Source organism: Anomalospiza imberbis, chromosome 6 (assembly GCF_031753505.1).
Source record: "Anomalospiza imberbis isolate Cuckoo-Finch-1a 21T00152 chromosome 6, ASM3175350v1, whole genome shotgun sequence".
NCBI lineage: Eukaryota > Metazoa > Chordata > Aves > Passeriformes > Viduidae > Anomalospiza > Anomalospiza imberbis.
In genome coordinates this window covers 32,472,078-32,492,937 of record NC_089686.1, presented here as the reverse complement: position 1 = coordinate 32,492,937, position 20,860 = coordinate 32,472,078, and the positions used below count along the sequence as shown (strand labels likewise).

At 46.2% G+C, this 20,860-nt stretch overlaps 1 protein-coding gene across 8 annotated transcripts in view; it reads left to right on the top strand.

The window, feature by feature from the left end:
- The window catches only part of BMF (Bcl2 modifying factor), a 44,248-nt gene extending 28,218 nt beyond the window's left edge, over positions 1-16,030 (top strand). For 7 of the 8 annotated variants that reach the window (XM_068193112.1, XM_068193110.1, XM_068193113.1 and 4 more), the window contains one exon: positions 15,875-16,030. In XM_068193112.1, coding sequence (XP_068049213.1) covers positions 15,875-16,010 — 136 coding nt within the window. In that variant the 3' untranslated portion in view covers positions 16,011-16,030. Of the gene's footprint in view, positions 1-4,560; positions 4,762-15,874 lie in introns of those variants that run through there. The other variant, XM_068193114.1, reaches the window with a different exon arrangement.
- Positions 16,031-20,860: the final 4,830 nt, after the last annotated feature.

Below are 20,860 nucleotides of genomic sequence, written 5' to 3'. Positions count from 1 at the left end.
CCAGCTTTTGGGCAAAGCTCTGTGTTTTCCCTCAGTGCAAGCCTGTAATCCTAGAGCCAGCATGGTGTGGCATAGCAAGGTTCAGTTAGTGCTGCTACCCAGCCTTTTCACTGCTACCCTCAGTCTTTCTGCCTGGGACCACCAAAGACTTCAGTGAGGGTAGGAAAGTGGACAAGACATATAACCCAGGATATTCTTCAGGCTCTCTGAGGTGTCTAAACCCCCTGCTTGCTGGCACTGGCTCCCCTTGTGGGGCTGGCAGCCTGTGGGATTCAGGGCTGAGGCTCCAATAGGATGGTTTGGTATGTATATCTTGGGAGCAGCTCACCTGGGAACAGAAACCTGGCTCCACCACCCAAGTACTGCTGGTCTGGCAGCCTGGCTGTGTCCCTGCATGACAATATCCCTGCCTGGGGTAACACTAGTAACAACAACATGACATTCATTCCTGAAATGTTGGATGTAGTAAAGCATTTCCCCTTCACTTCCTTCCCTGTATGATTGTGAGTCATGGTTCTTGGGAGCTGATAACACGGGAATCTAAACGGTGCTTCGAGTTGTGCCCAAAGACGAACAAATACTTAATCAGTCAGGGATTTACCAGAAAAAGAAATGTTTGTTGATGTAAGCTGTTATTTGGAGCTGATGTGCTCATGCCACATTATGTGGTCTTTATGCCTCCATCTGAACTAGGCACTTTTCCTTCAGGTCAAGTTTTCTTCCTCATCCAGAGAAATAGAACCAATCCCCTCCTTGCTCCCTCTGCAGTAGTTTGCTTGCCTGCCCTTTGGAAAAGGCAAACCAAAGCAGAATATCCATCTTTGCACCAGCGGCCTGTGAGGTTGGCCAGGGGGAGTTTCCCTCGCTGGAGAAGGGGTTACCACAGGCCACGTCTACAGTTGAACCCTTCTTAACATGGTAGATGTGACCTGTAATTGCTAACATCCCACTCAGTTGTGATCTTTAACTAAAGGTGTGTGGAGTCAGTCAACCAATTTGACACTTTATCAGAGTGGATACAACAGAGGATGATGGAAGTTGGTCAAAGGGATTATTGCTCCTGGTTTTAAGTTCTCTTGTAACATGAGGCCCAAAATCAGATCTAGCAAGGTGCATTGGTGCTTACCTATCCCTTTTGAAACTGAAGTCCGACCTCACAATCTCATTCAGCTGCTGCCTAACCCTGGAAGGGGTTTTCACATTCCTCACCATCCTAAAATTCTGCTGGAGGCACTGAATGCCTCAGGACCAAGCTGGTGCTTTTCTGGCTCTCTCATTTGAGATACCTGTTGGGCAGCCTGTTTCAAAGTGTGCCACCAAAGCAAGGTTCACAAAAGATGCAGAGGAGGGTGATCCTTTCTCTGCTGTCAGCCAACAACTCTCATTTGAACTCTCACCCAGAGTCACTGTCTAACGCCAGACAGGATCTGAGCCTGGTGCTCTCTGTTCCCAGAGGAGGGCCCTACACATGTGAGGATGAGTTGCTCTAAGCTCCTTCTGTCACATCTATAACACAGATATTTTGGAGTCCAGAGAGTAGGAAAAGAGAGTGAATACAACCATCTTAGGGCTAGCAAAAGCATGGCGTGACTGTAAAATCTGTGTTTCTGTTTACAGTCAGTTGAATTTGAGGGTTCAATCTTTGAACCAGGTTGAGAGAGACTTCCTTGTGAGGTATTCAAAATCTGGAGAGAAGTGTTTTATTGGCACTCTTCTCATGATCTCTGTGCCTCAATGGCCCTCCCAGCTGTCTCCCTGCTGAGGGCACCAATGATGTTCTCTGCTCTTAGACAGCTGCTGCATCCTACATTGCCTGAGGGGCAGCTCAGACACCTGGTTCAGGGCAGTGGAGCTGGTGGAGAAACCTAAGAGTTGGTGCTGCAGATTAATAGTTAGGATGTTAACTGCCTTTTAGGCTTCTCCTTGCTCATTACTGTGGAAAAGAGGGTAGTGCATTTCATTAATCTCAGAATAGACACAGCTCTATAATGGGACATTACTTCTGTGCATTGCACTTCTTTGTCTGAGATAAGATACGGTCTCTAATGTCTCTTTTTTTTTTCCTCCTTCGAGTTGGTACTTGTCCAGAGCACTTCTTCATCTTGCCAACTAGTGATTAATTGGCTGTACTGAAAGGTTCAACACTTTTCTGTACGTTTACCAGAGGAGGTAGAGGAATGTGTACTCTATCTAGAGTAAAAGCATGCCCTAAGTGGATTTAAAAATGGGTCATCGCTTGCTCATTTTAGAATCTGTGCCCTTAAAGTGCATAAGCAAAGGTGCCTTACCTTTTTGATACCATTTAAAAAAAAATTTCATGGTAAGTGGGAATGTCAGTGGGAAGTTCCAAGACTTCTGTTTATCTTCAGTCAAACACCATACAAGCAGCTCAAGCGCAGACTTCTTTGTGCTATGCTGGTGTTGTCAGCTGTCACATAGAATGTGGTTTTGTCCCTTACTTCTGGAATTTCTATGTTGATTATACAATTTTACCTCCTGACAGTCCAGGGGGAAAGAAGTTTCTAAAAGACATCAGCCTAGGCAGGCCCTTGTCAGATGTAGTTTCAGTTCCAGCACCTGGTGTCTTTCAGCATTTCTAGCCCTAGAGTAAGGCTTTGGTCCACTTAACAGAGATACTTGAGAACTCTTTGAGCAAAGCATGGAATGTGACTCAGCTCTCTGTTTCACAGAACTGCATCTCAGCTACTTGCTACATATCCTTTTAAAAGGAAAACCCAAATTAGGGCCTTCTACATTTTGTGTTATCACACTTCTGCAAGAGAATTTCATGAAGCAATTTGACCTTGTTCCTACTTCTGTGTTAGCATCTGATTCATTCGCCCTTAAGTTGGAAATTCATGCTCTTGCAACCAGACATCCATGGTTCATGTCTTACAGATGACCCAAACATGGGTGTGTTTCAGCTGGCCATGATGCTTGTAACCACCAGACCACAATCTGCTCCCAGAGCCAAGAATAGCAGCAAGATTTCTGATGTTCGATTTTCAACAAAGCTGTCTTGCTTGCAAGACATTTTGGAGTGTTGGCAATGTTGGTAAACAGACAAGGACCCAGGAGTGGGCAGGTTGAATTGGAAATGAAAAGACAGAACAAAACCAAAACAGTATTTTTAAAAACATTCTCTAGTCTTGTTTTTAGTGTTTTGGTTTTGTTTTGATTTTTTTTTTTGAGTGACTCACAATTTTTAAATTTGTGGTAGGTTATAGTGTTGCCAAACCTAATATATCTTACCCTTCATCTAAACCTCTCTCCAAAGTTTTCATGCTTATTCAGTCCTTGATCTGTCTTTTGGGATGGCTTCTAAGGACACCAATCAGTAGCAGATGTGATAGTATTTTTTTTTTTTTATTGTGGACATCTCCTGAAAGTATTGTACCAAAATAACAAAACAGCAACAGCTTTTGGGGGCTACTAAACAGTCTCTAGACAGTCACTTCTTTCGGTCCTTGCCAGCCTAATTTGATTTGAACAGGGAACTGATAAAGAAATGCTGTCAAGCCCAGGCAAGCCATGTTTCTGCTTCTCCATCTGAATCATTTCTTGACTGCCTGTTGAATGCTTGAGAGCAAGTTGGGTGCCTTCCAAAACAAAGCAAAGATAGCCTCCCTGTCCCAGAGAGGTTACCGTGCAAACAGAGACTACCCAGCATGTAACAGCAACCTTGTGTGCATATGGGAAGCAGTGGAGGCAGTTGATCATATGGATTGTGTAGGCAGGACTTAGAGATAGATGTGAGGCCATATTAGTTGCCTGTGTGTGCTATTGGCCTGCTGGAGTTCCCAGGGCCCAGCCCTGGGCAGCCCTTCCTCCCAGGAGCAGGAGGGACGCAGCCCGGGCAGGTCACTGGGCCCAGGCATGTCCCACTGGGCGCACTGTGCTTATGTGTAATGCCTTAAACTGACCTTAGTAAAGGGGTTTGCATGGATATCCCCCATCATCCAAGTGACCAGACTAAATTACCAGGATTTTCAACAGGAAAGGAGGCTTCTTAGATCAAAAATTATAATGTTTCAACATACATAAATTACAGGTTCATTTCTCTACAAACTGACAGTTATAAACAACACTTTTTTGGCCCTAGGTCAGAGGTATGGCTTTGACCATAATTGCATTCTTTGTAGATAACTTATTTTTGTTTTGGTTACCAGAGCTTTTGCAATGGATCAGGCCTTTGCATTACTGTTTGTGTCCCATGCTCCCATTTTTCTGCCCTGAGAGCCACCTGCTGTCACCAACACCACCCAGGTGCTGGGCACAAAGGCAGGGCAGCATGGGTCACCACCAAGGGGAGGGGAGCTCAGCAGAGAAAAGCTCTTGAGTTTTGAGCAGGACCCATGATGGCAGAGTAGTGAGAAACCCTGGTGTGGCAGTGTGTAGTGCAAGGTACTTTGCCCTGCTGGAGGAGGAGGAGGAAGAAGAGGAGGAGGAGGAGGAGGAGGAGGAAGCAGTGTTCTTTATCACTTTTGTTTCCCACTGTCCTGCAGTCAGATTTTCTGCTTGTTTTTCACTGTGCCCTTCATGTGTTTTCCATCTCTCCAGAAATCACTGGCTTTGTTTAAAATAGACTTTGAGCAGCTGCCAAGACTTTATCCAGAGAGGGAGAAAAATGCACGGACGCCAAGTTCCTATAGAGTTATCAAAAGCTTTCACTCCGCATCAAGAATACACCAGAAGCCTGGTCTTCTCAAGAAGGGTTCTGAATAGTCACTATAGGTCATCCTACAAGAGCCACCAAAGCACTTCTGCTCCTCAGCTCCCAGTGGTGTCTCCTGAGATTTGCTTGCAAGTGCCCTCACAAGTCACTCACATCCTGGGATGTTGGCCTTTCTTTACAGTGTATTTTATCTAAACAGAAATATCACAGAGTTAGAGGAAAATGGCTTAAGGATGTTTGACTCAAAAACATTTAAAGGTAGCCCGCTCATAAAGTAATAGATTTTATCAGAGCACAACTTTGTACTGTAGGCTTGCAGCCAGGGACGATTCACCTTGGGGGGCTTTGCTGGTTGTTTTTGCTTTCTCTTTATGCTTTACCACCTTTTTTAAACCCAACCCTAAAGGGATTTCCTGCTCTGTCTCCAAAAGGAGATGCTATTGTTAAGTAATTCCCAGCTCAGAGCATCCCCTTCTACCTGCAACAGTTCAAGTCAGCAAGATAAGTACATGTAAAATTGAAAACAGGATCAGCTCCTTCATCACCAGGGCAAAAGGTATTGAAATACAGACAAAAACAAATATTCTTTGCTTTTAGGTAGAGCAGTGTGATTTAACTCTGGCTTTTGGACTTGTTTCCTAATATTTCTTGATTAGAAGAGCTTACTGAAAATATTTGAGATGGATGGTGGGGAGAGACTTTCCTGACAGAAGCAGCTTTCTGACAGAACGTAAACAATCCCAGAGCAGGCTTCATGAACAGCACTCCTCCCCCCAGGAGTGAAAACACACCAGCTCAAAGCCAGCAGCTCTGATGCTTCGGTCGCTACAAAAAGCCGTGGTGCGTGTCTAAAAGATATCAGGAGCAAAGGGCTGTCCATGCACACTTCGGTTTCCAAGGGGCAGCAAGGTCTCATTTTGACTAAGTCATGCAACAGCCTCTTGTCACCTGCTCTTTTACCTCGCAAAACAGCATCAGGGAGGGAAAGCTGTCTTGGCTGAAAGAAGTGTGTAGTGGATGCCAGACTTCCTGATGTTTTAAAGGAGGGAGAGACTTACAGTTTCAGATGAAGTGAAAAATTATGATCTCCTGTTTCTCCTATTGCTTATCTCCCTGCTCCCCTTAGAGGCTGTCCTCTGCTCTTTGCTTTGTCACAGGTAGTCTTGGTTTGCTGCAGCTGCTTTTGTTATGTTCCTCCTCTTACTCTTCCTAGGAAAATAACATCAACTCATCACTAATTTTTCCTGCATGTTGAAAGAGACTGATACAAGCAAAGTCTTCTACAAATCCTGGCTGTAGATTAGTGAAAGCCATGTAGGTCTTCGTGAAGCCTGAGGGAGCTGGATGCTGAGGTCCTTCCTCACTTCACCACCAGCATGGATGCAGTGTTTTCAGGGAAAAGGGAGTGTCCCTGACTATGACCCCTCTACATGTGTGTATCCCTACTGTGATTAAGTCTGCAATTATGGTAAGCACACAGAGAACTCAATGCACAAAATATGAACTTGTTTTGGAAGTCTGGGCAACAACATCTTAATGACTCACTTTATCTCTGTAAAGAATGACTGAGAAATACTTATTTCTCCATAGTATTGTGACAAATCAGAGTACTTTAGAAAGCATCTTGGAGGAAATTGCTGCTTCTCGTACTATTGTAAATTAAATATTTGGTCATTCGCCTCATTCATGGTGCTACTTTCACTGCTTTTTTCCTAATACTGTTTTACTGCCACGTCCTGTGTAAGGAGGGAATACTCATACAGCCCAAAGCAATCCTGCATTGCAAAACATCTTTCTATCCAACCTGGTGCACTGAATCCCTGAAAGCTGAGTATCCACTGCAGCAATTAGCCTTAGATGTTGTTAAGACACACAGCTACTCCCCAGTTCATAGCGGGGAGTAGGGAAGGAAGGAAGGGGGAGACCAAGTAACAGAAAACCCCTGGTGCTGTAAAAAATGGAGTGAGGTGTAAGAGGGAAGAGATGCAGCACCCAAGTAACCAGCAAGAACAAAGCATAAATTCAGCCTTTGCACAGCAAGCAGAAATTTATAAAAGGCATCAGACCAGGATGCTTCTTGCTCAGTTCTTTCTAACAGCTCTGAAAATGAAGTGAATTAATAATTTCCAAACCTAACAGGTAAGTTTGCAGCAATCAGAAACATGAGAATAAAAAGGGTGGTGAAGCAATACTGAGAAAGAAGATTACATACTGGAAATTGGGCTCTGTGCAAAATCTTTTTTCTGTCTTTTTTTTTTTTTAGTTACTGTAACTATAAGCAAGAAACGTGTGCCAGAGGAAATGAGAATTTAAGAAAATATAGACAGTTTGGCAGGGCCACAGAATGAAAGCTTTAAGGAAAGAACATTTAGAGAACAGAAGGAAATATTAGTGGGAGAAATGATAGCAGCATAAAAACATCACCTTTTGAAAGATATAATTTTGCATTCAACTTTTAACATCATTTAACATGCATATAAGCTTTATCATATTGATGCTTGGATGGGAAATTATGAGCATGTGTTTTTTTTAACCTGCTGGAAGAAAAAATTGCATACAGAAAGGCAGGGAAAGAAGAAAGCAATTCCAGCAACTTAATAGTTAAGGTGTTGGAATAGTTACCAGACACTGTTTCTGTAGGAATGATGAAGCTGAGATTTAGAAGACGTTGAAAGAATTGTGATTCTGAATGGCCAAATACACATTAGTGCCCCCACCTTGACACAAATAAACCACAGCTGCCTGGACAGCATAATTCCCTTTTGGCTTGAAACTGTATATGTTATTTAGAAGGCTCTTTGAGAATAGAAGTAGCCCAGTGAGAGATTCATATAGAAGCCAGGGATCTAAAGCTGACCCAGCAAATAACTGCTTCTTGCTGTCTGTGCTAGAAAACTAAGTCACTTGGATCCCTAGTAAAGGTAGCTGGAAATACAGAAAAATAAGCCCTGATCCTTTCCTCTAAGAAGATAACAGAGATAGCAGGTGCTTGGAAGCTGTGGCGAAAGGCCTAGTTTTGAATCCCTGTGAGCATGGAGCTTGTGCTGCCATGTTTGCCTTTGGTTGGATGTCAGCAAAGAATGGAATTTGGCTCCTCCTCATTCTGCAATGTGTAATTTTTATCTCTCCAATATGTGAAGTCACCAAACCTGACCTGTTTACTCAGTGTTTCCAGAGGCCGTTCATTTCAAAACATTACCATGTTACAGGTATGTGGAGTCTGCAGTTCAACCGTTTGTAGCAGTTATTTATTACTCTGGTGTGTTCTGTGAATGCTGAAACCACATTTTTTCTGCCCCAGCTGGCCCACTGCAGGGCTTCACCCCCTGCTTTTGCCACCCAAAACCCCCTGGTCCTTGTGCAAGAGTAGCTTCAGCAATCCATTCAGCCAGCTGATCCTGGCTCCACAGCCCTCAGCCTGCACATCCATCTGCAAACAACGTGCTGGCCAGACAGGAGCATCCATGGAAGGCATCACTTGCATCATGCCAGAGGTATGGACATCAAATGCTCCACAAGGCCGGGGATGGAAAGGGCAGCCTGCCTGTGATTGCTTTTCATGAAACTTCAGCAAAAGTTCCTGTGGAGCATTCTCAAGAAAAAAAGGGAAGAGCTTGGTGGCGTGGTGGGAATTTTGGATTGCTTTGTACTTGTTTGCATGGCATACCAGCTTCCAGTCACTGATTGAGAAGTGAAAGACTGAAAAGCCCTTCTGTTCCAGGACAGTGGTGGAGTTTGTTTAGGCAAGTTCTGTCAGAACTTGCAGTCTACCCATAGTGATGTGAGACTCAGCCTTGGATGGAAAACTGGCCCAAGACAACTAAATATTTGAGCAGCTAATCTGTGCTGCATTATCAGTACCTGAGCTAGGTAATTAAAGCTAGCTCTTGCAGAGCTACAAAGTCTCTGGCCATGCCTTTATGTTGTAGTGTTGGCATCCTCTCAGGTGCCTGAGAATCTTTGCTTCCAGCCTCCCTTTGGAATTACTTAGTGCTAAATGCACCACGTATGGCAGTGTTTGTTTAGTCAGACATAAATATCCCTGTGGATATTGTGGAGACCATTCCTTGATGCAAATCACTGCCATTCATGCTTTGGGTTATTATGTCCAAGATGCTGCACTGTGCTGGGACAGGCAGGTCACTGCTTTCCAGAAGGAACCAACCACAAATGGACTGCACTTGCCATTTGCCCCTTTTGTTTGCCCTTCAGCCTGCCAAGTGCTTTGGTAGCCTCACAACTGCAGGCATCACATGAGCAAATCTTTGGATGTTTGCTCCTGTCAGGGCTGTTGGTTAAATATTTGGGAAAGGTGGCTATACCGTGCAGCTCACTTGAAATGCAGGAAGGATCCCAAAGTGTTTTACAAATAGTGTTTAACTCATGATTCATCCCATCTAATGTAAGGGTTTTGTCTGGAATACTTAAATTGAAGCTTTGTCACTTTGGCTTAGTTTCTGTCACCCAGAGCAAGTCTTCTAGTTCCTAGCAATTTATAACCCACTGATGGGGTGCTGAAAACCCAGCCTAAACCACCACCTACATCGTGTGTGAAGAGGATGGGAGCCAGGAGGCACCTATCTTCATCCCACTTGGAATTCCCTTGCTTGCAGCAGTGGGGGTGGGGGTGGGGGAAGTGGTGTCTCATGGAATACCCAGGATATGGGCAAACCCCTCTGGCCTTTACTGCTTCACATCCCTGTCAGGTGTGATCTAGGACACAATAGTGTATATTCCTTGAAATAGTGTATATTCCTGGCAGATCTTACAGCTGGAAACTCCCTGGGATGACTCCCTGGGATGCTTAGTCAAAACTGGGAGAGCAAGTTGCTCTTTCACAGAAAGATAGGGAAACCCCTGACTGCAGAGGGAAGGGTCAGAGGTGCTGAAAGTGGAAGCTACAGAGATGAGCCTGGGTCAGGTAAACCCACTGGCCCATGCAGGAAGGTTAGAAAAATGAGTCAGAAAGTGAGGAACATGCTCATGTAAGCTGTGGCACCAGTACACAGAAAGGCTCTGTGATTCACAGGACAGACTACGAGCTTTTGGAAATGGGTTCTGGACCTCCTCCTGCCTGAGCTCAGCTCAGAGCTTCTTCTGCAGTGTAGTGGAGCCAAGGTGGGGAAATGCTGGTGACATTCACTACTGTCACCAAGGTTTACATATTGTGCTGTCACTTGTTTTAAGGTGCTGGGGAAGGTCTGCATGCTATGTGTTGTATTCAGTGTGTGCTCTGTGAACATTTAAACCATTCTGTGACACAAGCCTGGAGGTTTAGTGCAGGATATGCTGGAGATACCATGGATCTCTCCAGAGTTGGACTGGTCCTTGAAGCTTAGGGCAACTGGAGGTACCAGGCTTTCTGCCTGGAAGAGGGGAAGAGATAGAAAAGTGAAGGCAGAAGCAGTGCTGTAGCCATTGAAATCACAGGATTCATAGATGAGTGGATTACAGACCAATACAGCCACCAGGCCCCCTTCTGGTCTTACTACAGCAGCAGTGTACACCAAGCATGCCTTGCTCAAGAGAAGTGAGGCCTCTGTGCTCTTTTATATGGAGCCTGATGGCTGCTTTTGGAATGCCAGTCCTGGCACACAAGGGATGCCCTGTGCTTCCCAGCCCCACTGGTCTACCAAAATGCCCAGAGTTTGGCATTGTGTCTGCACATCTGCAGTGAGTGTCTGTGTCTCAGGAGGGATGGAGGTGACTTCACTCTCCTTAGTGCCATGGTGGCCGTCTATTTTCACCACTCCTCTGCTGGTCCAGTGGTGTGCTGGGCCACCTAAGCACTGCCTTCATTTTTCAGATACAGTATGTAATTAATCAGCAGGCTTACTGCCACATCACTGTGTCCAAGAGTGAGTAAATGAAGCTAGATAGTCCTGTGCAAGAACATTGACTTTCAACATTAAATTAGAGATGTGATATGAAAAACATAAATCAAACTCTTGTTATTGGTAACAGTGAAGCAATTTTCTCCAGGACAGATCAGTATAGAAGACTTCTTGCATCTTCTGGAAAAAGAAATGTTGGCTGCTGCCAGAGAGATGATACAGAATAAACAGACTGTGAATAGGTACGGCACTTCAGGCCCATGAGTGAACGGGTCACAGTGCCAGCAAATGGCTCCCACACACACCACTGCCTAACGTGCTTCCTCAAGTGAGAACCAAATACCATTGCCTGTGTCACCAAACTCAGAGGTAATAAAGATCAGCTGGCCAAGTGAAAAGCCACTCTTGCTTTTTTCCTTCCCCTATCTGCAGCAAACAGCCTGGGCTACTTGCACAGGAGGGCAATGGGTCCCCTGTTCCTCATCACGGCTGCTGGGGTGCCCTTGCCCCTAGGTTGCCTTCTGCCCCCATGGCCAGGCTGCCTTCACCAGCCCCTTGGGGAGGGGAAAGCTCAGCTGTGTATAATCTTTGATGTGATACAGCTACAGGCTCAGTTAGCAGGTACAAGCAGTGAAGGTGAATATTAAGAGCTGCTTAGAGGATTGACTTTTCATTAAGATGAATCTATTGTAATTAAGCCTAACAGAGATGTTTGTGCTAATGCTGCATTATTAATTGCCTGAATTTAATCCTTCTTTTTTAAAAGTTTTTAAGCACGTGAATTTTCTTTACCTTTTTTTTTTCTTTCAGTCTTGTATTACTTCTCCTTCTCCCTCTAGAATATATATTGGTGTGCCTTTTCTTCTTTCAATGTCTGTTTTCTCTCAAGACCAATTTTTTTTTCTGTTGTGTTTAATTGTTTTTCTCCTGATTTATTATTCCAAGCCCATGCTAGGCAGTCTGTTTATTTATAATTTGGATTATTTTTAAATGGATACAGAGCTCTAGGTCAGTGTTTAAAAATTAACTTTAAAAATACACAAATGAGGCCCAATGGTCAACATAAGATTACACATCCTCTAGGACTCACATGCTACTCCAAATAAACCACTGGGGAATACCAGCCCCAGGCCCCAAAAGCATGGAAAATTCACTACTCTGGACTGAAGTGGGCTGGTATAGAACATATATATGGGAACCCTTCACAGAAAATACCAGGCATCTCTTCTTACAATTGAACCAGCAGGCAGGTGTTAGTATGAGCCCTTGGGAGGAGTGACAGTGATGGTGTGCTTTGGCAAAGAAATGCTGGGCTCTGCCCAGCCCAGGTACCCACTTCCCAACAGCTGATCCTCTCATTTCTAACCATTTTGGGAGTATGCAGTTCACAGAAGAATAACATGGCCCTCACAATACGTATCAGAAGATTATCCTGAGCATCCTGAACTTCTACTGCACCTTCCTCCTTCCACCACGGAGGAAAGGAAAACCCAGGGAAGGCAATGGGTGTTGTTCTGCACAGAGACACAAACCCACCCGTCACCTGCCCCTGGCTTTGGCACTACCCCACACGACGTGTGGTACCCTGAGGTTGTATCCCTCTCTTCACGCTCCATTGCAAAACTTCTCCAGTAAACAAACAGACGGTATCAGCCACTGCGTGTGTTGGAGAGGCAGCGCTGCCTGTGGAGGAGGGCAGCAGCCCTGGATGGCAGCGTGCAGTGCCAACAGCCCCGCTGGCAGCAGGCAGAGGGGGCGGCCGTGCCGCAGCCTGGCTCAGCCGCGAGTGCCACGGCAGGGAGAGGGCTCAAGCCACCGCACCCCCAAAGGGAAGCGGTGCCGTGGTCAGCCGGCCACAGAAAACACCATCGCCCCCCGGCAAAAACAGTTTCCCACGGGTGGTGCCATCAGTGCTCTGAGGTCCCTCGTCCCCTAAAGTGTGCAGCACACTGAGGGGTGGCCTGAGGAAGCAGTGCCCTTGTTCATGCCCAGAGAAGCCTCGCTGGCAAGGCCAAAGGGAGCAGCACTTTGGCCTTTCCCATGCTGACTTGACAACTGGGCACATTTAGTGGGTTTGCACAAAGCTATGAAGCAGTGGCATGGGGTAGCCAGTGCAGTGTGTCCTGCACATCCCCCTGCAGAGGTGGGGGCCATCAAAGACAAGAAAACTGGAAATGCAGGAACTAAATCCACCTGCTCTGTCAGTCACAGCCTGGGCTGCTGCTTGAGACACGCAGGTCTTTCACAGTGGTGCAAAGAGGGAGCGAAACCTTCCCCGGGGGTGGCTGTACCGTGCCAGACAGAGCAGGCCAGTGTGTGGAGATGATGCTGGACACTGAAACCAGCACCGTTCCCACTGCAGCACAAGGGTGATTTAGCTGTTGCCCCAATGAAAACAAGATCAGGCTTTTTAGTGCGGTGTTAACAGCTATGTTAAAATCCTCACACTTTCCAACAAAAGAAAGGCCCTCAGAGAAACCCAAACAGACACTCACACAAGCAACACTGGAAGTTGGCTTGAGTTACAAACACAGGAAATTAAATACAAAACCATGTTACAATAGCATTGAGGATCTGACTTTAAACAAGGCAGACTAGAGCATGCACTGTTCAGATGGTATTTTTCCCTACCCCCACTCCCAGGGGGATTGTCTCTATAAATACACGCATGCATGTAAGTAGTTGTATGTTTGTATATACACATATATGCATGCACAATTCCTACCACATTGAATAAACCATGGAATTAAAGAATACAGTAGCCTTTCCCTGAACTGAGTTGGCCCAGTATACAAGTACATGAAGGTGTTTCAGCCAGGACTGCAAATATAGTATATTATAAATAGAGATTCTTGCAAAGATTCAGTTCACAGCACAATTTCACAACAAATGAAGGTGCAACTGAGAACAGTGTGAAGTGAGAGCAAGAACAAGAAGACAGGAGTTCCTTAAACAGGTTTTCTTGCTGAAGAAAACATCATATTTAATCATCAGTTTCTATTACATTAGCAGAAGACACGTTTAGTCCAAGAGTAATTCACACCAAGGGTTATGCCAGTACAGCAGGATTACCTGGAAAAAACACTCTCCTGACTGACAAAGCTTTAATGGGCTTTACAATCGGTCCTCTTGTGTGCCCCTCGGTATGACAGCCAGCATGCTACCATCAGGTGCCATGACATGTCCTCAGCAGGAGGCTCCTGTCACCTCCGGTTGCAGCCTCACGCTGCTGAGGCCGGTGGAAAGGGGAGGGTGGCCTCAGGTTAACATGTCTTGACTTGTGCCTTTCTGTAGGCAAAGCCCTTTCCCGTTGCTGTAAATCCCTATCTCGTGGCCTCAGTCCTAAGGTACGTGCTTGTTTTTCTGCTTTTATCTTCAAAACACTCACAAATGTATTTCAAATGAGAACTCTATTATGTTTTCCTTTCCTTTATTAGACTTTGCTACAGTTTGTCAATACTGGCTACCGGTGTTATTTGAGGCCACACTTGAAAAAAAAAAGGTCCTTCCCGAGCTCTGCATATTTATCTGAAGTTCTGCATAAGGTCACATGTCTCCTCCAGCAGAAGGTCTTGCAAAGTTAAACAAAGTCCCCTCGCTTGCTCTGTCTGAGTAAATACAGACCATATTGGAGTAAATAAACAGCCAGGCAGTGTCCCAGACAATGGGCCTTGGCGATGAATTAATAAACTCTGCCTCTCGCATTAGTAGAGTGTGACTGGAACTGGCAGGAGGCCCTGGCGGGACTCCAGAAACGATTATTACTAGACAGAGCCAAAGGAGACTTGGCACGGCGCGGAGCCCACAGCTGGAGATTAGGTAACAGAGCCCGCCTGCTCGCCGAGCTGCCAGGGCGTTGGTTGCCCTGCCTGAGGAGAGGGTCAGGGCTCTGGTTTTGTCGCTCGGATTCATGTAGGGTGCCTATCTCTGAAACTCACGCTGCTCCGATCTGTAATCCATGGGTTAATTCTGCAGGATCAAACTGCCATCCCAAACCCTGGCAGCTGACCAAAATGCCTGTCTGGTGAAACTACAGAGGATGAGCCTGCACCATCCCTGTCCTGTGCAGCACCCAGAGGGTCTGGTACCCGTGGGGAAACAGGGCTTGGTGGCACTGCACAGGCAACACAGCAGGGCAGTGTTGTTCTGGGTGAGGAAGCAAGAATTGCTTCTTTGGAGAGAAGCTGTGACTGGGCTTGTCTTCTGAGCTGGCCGTTGAGTCCAGAGGCAGGAGCTCTGCTGAGGATGTAAAGTCCTCCTGATGGCTTGCTCTGGAGGTTGGCTGGAACCCATGGGGAGCCACTGCTCTTCCTGAGCAAGACAAAATTGTCACCCAGACACACTGATGAAGGAGGTGTAAATAGGAAGGGACCATAGTAAGCTATCCCCTCTGTTCCCAGCTCCAAAGAAAAGGTGTCTGTGTTGCTTCATGACCTGTGGTGTTGCAGCCCCTGAACTCTCTCCCACACCCAAAGACCACTGCCTTGGAGCTTGGCAGCCCAGAGCCATGTTGGATGAGCACTGCAGCAGCCTCAGGTAGCAGGTTTATCATCTGGGCTACCTCCAGCATGGATGCCCTGCTGATACAGCTCTTCTGCTTCCAAGAGCTGAGCTAATTCCTGCACCCAGTGTTACCCTGGTTTATTTAGACCTGCTTCTTGGATCTCTGACATGGGGCTGCTCACTGCCATGCACAGACATGTCTGTGTTTGCAACTCACATCCCCGCAATCAGCTGTAAACCTGTTAGCAATATATCAGGTAGGCCTGGCACTTGTGTGCTGGAGTACAGGTGGAGGGGGAAGTGATGCTTGCTCCTGGTGTGAAGCATTTGAGAAGTATGAATGCAAAACTCAAGATTTTTCAGTCTGCTGATCAAGACAGACTGTACGCTAAACCACTCTCTTCTCACTCATACATCCACGGTGAGAAGATGGTGGTCTGAACTCCATTCCTGAGGGCCCCACACTATTCTGATGACCCTAATTTCAGGAACATCTCTTTTTGGTGCCCACGTCTTTTACATCTCAATGACCGCAGCTCTGAAAATGAAAAAGTAGAAATCAGCCTGAGAGCCATTAGCATGAACAGAACTACCTGGATTGTCTTAGAAATACACTTTGCCAAATATAAGGCAGTAATAAAAGTTACCAAAATGAAGATAATGAAGTCTTTTATTTCACATATATGCTATAGTAAATGGCATTTTCTTATCCTCATTTACTGCTGAATCTCCAACCTGTCCTGGACTGAATGCCCCTAGAGAAGAACAATAATAGTTTCCAGCTCTGAATACTGCCTTTTGTCATCAGGTTTGAAAGCCCTTCACAAAGGAGAGGAATCTCATTTTCTGTGTTTTTCCACAGGGAGAAAAGGGGTCACGCAGGCAGAGCCGGAGCACCGCTGCACTCAATGCCAGCCCGCAGTTGTGCCCCCTTCCCAGGACTCGACCATGCCCTCGGCTGCCACGCCGCTCCGGAGGCTGAAATGCTGAAATGCTGAAATGCTGAAATGCCACTTGCGCGGGCTTGTCCGAGAAACATTCGCTATCTGTGCGGAGACTGCGAGTGCCCCTGGTGTGAGTGACTAGCTGGTGGCTCAGTCAAACGGAGGAGTCTCCGGTGAATGCGGACCAGGGCTAATGTAAAACTGACTCCACAGCCCTTTGCTCGCTCTCCAAGCTCCTCCTTCCTCAGCAAGCAAGTGGGTTTTTTCTTTCATAACAAAACTTGAAGCGAAGAATTGCTTTCCATTACCTAAAGTGCAGATCTTGTCCTTCTCCTTAAATCACCTTCAGCTTGATGAGCGTGAGCACTCCTTGCTGGTGCCTCTAAACATCGCCTGGAGAGAAAACTTCTGCAGAAAGTGAAATTCAGAAGAGCTAATAAAACATTTTCTGAAGAGTTTGAATCTCTCATTCCAAAGAAAACAAAAAGGTCGGCTGACCTTTCAACCTGACCCTTTTCTCTTTTTTTTCTAAGGCATTAAGAAAAACATTCTGCAAACAATGAGTGCTCCTGGTAATTGTCCCTCCCCTGTGCCCCAGTTCTTGCCAAAAGCAACATTTCAATGGCTATGGGGGGTGGAGGTTGAAAGCAAATGAGTGAGCAAGCAAATGCTGGCTTTCACACATCAGTGGCTGGCTACGCCCTGACCACATCCAAGGAGGTTCAAGGTGAGGGAGTCAAGCTCTCAGGCTGCTCCTCACTGAGTTTTACAGTTGCAGTGTCTGAAATATTGCGGTTCAAGTATGGAAATCTGTATCGGAAGCATTCAGAAAGTCCAGTCAAAGGGTAAGGAAAAGGGTCATACAGCCTTAAAGTGAAGTATAATTTAGATCAACATCTTTTCCATCGGCTGTTGAATTCCACCTTCGTGTCACGTGCCACATCTACTCATTCTCGTCCCGTCACAGTTCTTCCAGTGTTAGGGAGAGGCCTGGTGAAGACAATTTCATGTTAGAAAAAAAAAAAAAAAAAAAAAAAAAAAAAAAAAAAAAAAAAAAAAAAAAAAAAGTGTGTTTTTTGTATGAGAAAAGCCTTCTTGTACCATTTATCTCCATTGTTTTCCAGCACTAGGACCTGCAGTGGATCCTGCTGTGACATGTTTCCAGCTGCAAAAGGAATCAAAAGATTTAGGGTTGAGTTCCCTCCTGATTCTGGAACATGTTCCACTGTGCAATCTTTTGTAATATCTCTCTGCAATAAAGCACTAATACTCTCCAAGAGGCCTCCCCCTTTCACTTTCCTCATAAGAGGTGATGACAAGCTCCTAGCCCAATTGTCTGCACACATCCTTAACTGTGTGAGCCAGAGATTTAGCTACCTTTCCTGGTTCTGACACTAACCTGTACACTGGTCCAGGGCAAACCATTTAACCTTTTACCCCACCCAGGCAAAATGTCCATGGAAATCCCTTTTGGTAGTACCAGAGCAGAAGCATTAGCACTGCTGGGAGATGGTTGTAAACAGGGGAGCTTTCAGCTGCCTTTGGGACTCAGCTGCCAGGAAAGGAGATCTGCCTATGCCAGGGCTCATCTTGCTAATTCTGAGGCAGCTGAATCCATTCTGTAAAAGCACACTGGTAGTGTCAAGGTCCTGCCTTTGAACGTGTTTCTCCAGCTGTAAAATGTGGATAGAAACACTGAGCGAGCTCTGTAAAGGTCTGCTGAGATTTGAGCTATGTTGGCATTCTCCTGCTCAGTGTTAGCAAAACTGGCAAACACTAGGAGAGAGCAGGAGGGTTTCTACTTTTCTCTGAATCTTACTGTAAATCTCCACAGCCCTGAGAACAGAGCTTGTAATCCCCAACAAGCACACAAGTGGGTTTAGGTGCTGGTGTGGGAGGAAAGAAGAGGTCAGGGGGCATCGTGGTAAGGTGGGGGTTGGGGGGGTGTATGTGTGTCATGACATGATAAGTAAACAGTGCATCCAGAATCTCTTTGTTACCCTCCAGATTTACTTCTCCTCTTCAGTAGGGGTTTGTACAGCAAAGTACAGTTTTGTGGCTCTTCTTCAAGACCATTAACTCAATATAAAAATATCAGCACTGGTTTTATTATCTAAAAAAAAGAGCTCAGAGCTCAGTTTTTGTGAGCAATGCTTGGTTCATTATACAATGACTCAGACTAGGTTTTGTGGTGAAGGATTCAGCTTTTCCTTAGTGGTAGGATCAAGATGTTCTGTTTCCATGATAATCTACCTTTCATCTCTCTCATGTTGCAAAATTCATTTTTACCTTGATCCCACACAAATGTCTTAGTTTCTTGCCTTTGTTATTGTAAATTATTTACTTTAGAAATGCTGAATCATGACACTGAGGTTAGAGAAAATTGCACTTGTATTTAAAGTAAGAATTGTTCCCACATCTTCTGAAGATTCTTGGACTATTATTTTTGTGTCCTTACATATTATGGTTCAAAAAAGTTCAAGTGGCACTCGGCTTGACCCCCCTCAGAGAGGTCCAAACCTGAACTTTTACCCTGGTGGACATATTTAATTCTAGCAAATGATGCCTCCCCAATGCTACGTGGGAGAAACTGTGCCTGGGTATCAGCAGGAGAGCTACATGCCCAGTGACAGTACTGACTTCCTTCAGCCTTCCTCAAAGCCTGGGTGGCACAGCACCACCCAAGTGGGTCCTGGGGGCAGCTGTGTGGGCTCCTGTTTCTGTGAATGGTGTGGCACCTGAACAAAGGCAGCCTGCAATTCAGAGAAGTGCTCCAGAGTTTGTGCGAACACCTGAAACTTGCGTTAACACCTTGGGCCTGCAAAGATCGGGCTACAATTCTCCTGAAGAAAAAGATGATCATGGTTCCTGATTTTTATTTGAACAGAAACACAGGGAAAAGGAGCCAGAGCCCCAGCCCCAAGCATGCACTGCAGCCCATCAAGCAGCCTGAAAATACATCACAGTGCGATGCCTTGGCTTGGTTATTACCCAGCTGCAGCCTGGCCCACAAGTGGCAGGGCACCTCTCGACTCTCCATAAGCTGTGTTCCACTGGCTGCATGACAGCCAGTGAGCAGACATGCTGCTGTCAGCACACATGCGCTGCTCGCCCATCCTCTAGTGGCACACAGCTACCAAGGCTCCCTCTACTGTGGTCACAAATGGCACTGAGAACTCGTTTGTGCGTCCAAGGGCTGCAGTGGATGTGAATGCTGGGACAGGCTGCCGTGTGATGTGTGCTGCCTGCCGCATTGCAGTGACCGGCTACCAGCAGCTAACAACCAGTCTGACCCAGTTACCTTTCTTTTCCCATTTTTAATAGGTTTTTATGAACGCAAGGAGGAGATGCAGGAGAGTGGTTAGAAGACAGTGTGCATAATTTTCAATTTTCTTTTCAAAATTTTTTAAAGCCATAATTCATGCGTTCCTGTGATACATATACTCACAGGTGTCTGTTTTACCACCCTGTGCATTTTCTGTAGGGTTTCTACAACACCAACACTACTTGGACAGTAAACTCTGATGAGATACAACCAGTGGGGTGGGGCCAGTGGCCCGGGGCTGGCATGCACGGCCCCTGCCCTCTCTTCTCTGAGCCAGTTGGTCGCCCTCTGCCTCTACCAGCGGCTGCCACCTCCGCTCCATTGAGCACCGGGGTGGCGGCATGCAGAGAGCCAGACAGGGGCCACCTCGTTAGTCATTTAATGAGTAAACAAACAATTTCTCCAGCGTTCTCCAGGATCATTCAGCCTGAGCCAGAAAGCCAGCCTGGCAGAGGAAGGTCTCTTGTTCTGGCCCCCCTCAGCAGGTGACAAGGGGCTTCTCCCTCGAAGTGGAGCAGGGCTGCCACACAAGCAATCCCACTGTGTACATAGCACACAGGACCACCCGTGCCAATGACTTCTTCCAGAGGCCAGCTAAATCTGCATCAGTTATCATTCACGTTTTCTGTGCATTAGACTTCATGTTCTTTTATATTCCCACTGATAATTGAATTCTCCATTTTAATGGCTCTCATCTTCTGTAGATGTCAGCAGTGCTCTGTAACTGTGGATTATTTAAGCCTCAGCGCATCTTTAAGGCAGGTTTAATACCCTCCATTTACAGAAGGGCTGGGCAAGGCCAGGCAGCAGTCAGAGGGTACGTGCCAAACTGCACCATGGCCAGGGATAAAGCCCCATTTTCCTCTGTTTCTGAAATGGGATGCTGTCTGTTTAATCTAGGAAACTCTGTCAAAGGATGGGGTTTCCCATCAGGATGGTGGGATGGTTTCTGTGCACTTGAGAGCCCAACCCAAAGTCCAAAGCTGAAGTGCTTTTGGCTTTTCCAGTGTCAAAGTTACTATTTTACCTGTTAGTTGCCCTGCATTTTACAGCCCTTCACATCCTGTGTGACCTCACAACTTCATGAAGTCCAACTTCATGGACTCTCAGGAAGTGCTAGCCTGCTTACAGGCACAGCTATAGGGCAGCCACTATTTCAGCTGAGGCTGGAAGGAGAGGTGTTGGAGTGCAGAGCTGTGGGGAGTTGTAGGACAGCAGGAACATCACCCGTCTTCTTTCCTCCCAGGGTTTATCAGGATGCCATGAAGGCACTCGATGCTTGCTCCTGCTTCATCCGTGGGGCTCTGCCACCCTGTGCAGGAGTCACATGGGTGCTGTCCCTGCCAGCTCGGTGGCAGCACTGCAGGCAGGCAGACTTCCCTTGCCCTGCCACCCCTTCTCCAGAGGGATGGCGAGGGTAGAACTGTGTGCTGGAGGATTGGAATCAAGGCAGGATGGGGGAAAGAGCATAGGACTCATGAAGCAGGAACATTTGGGTCGCGTGTTAGCACTAGAAACCTGCCAGAAATGGGACAAATGCAGGAGTGCAATTAGTGACCCGTATTCCTGGCTGTTTCCA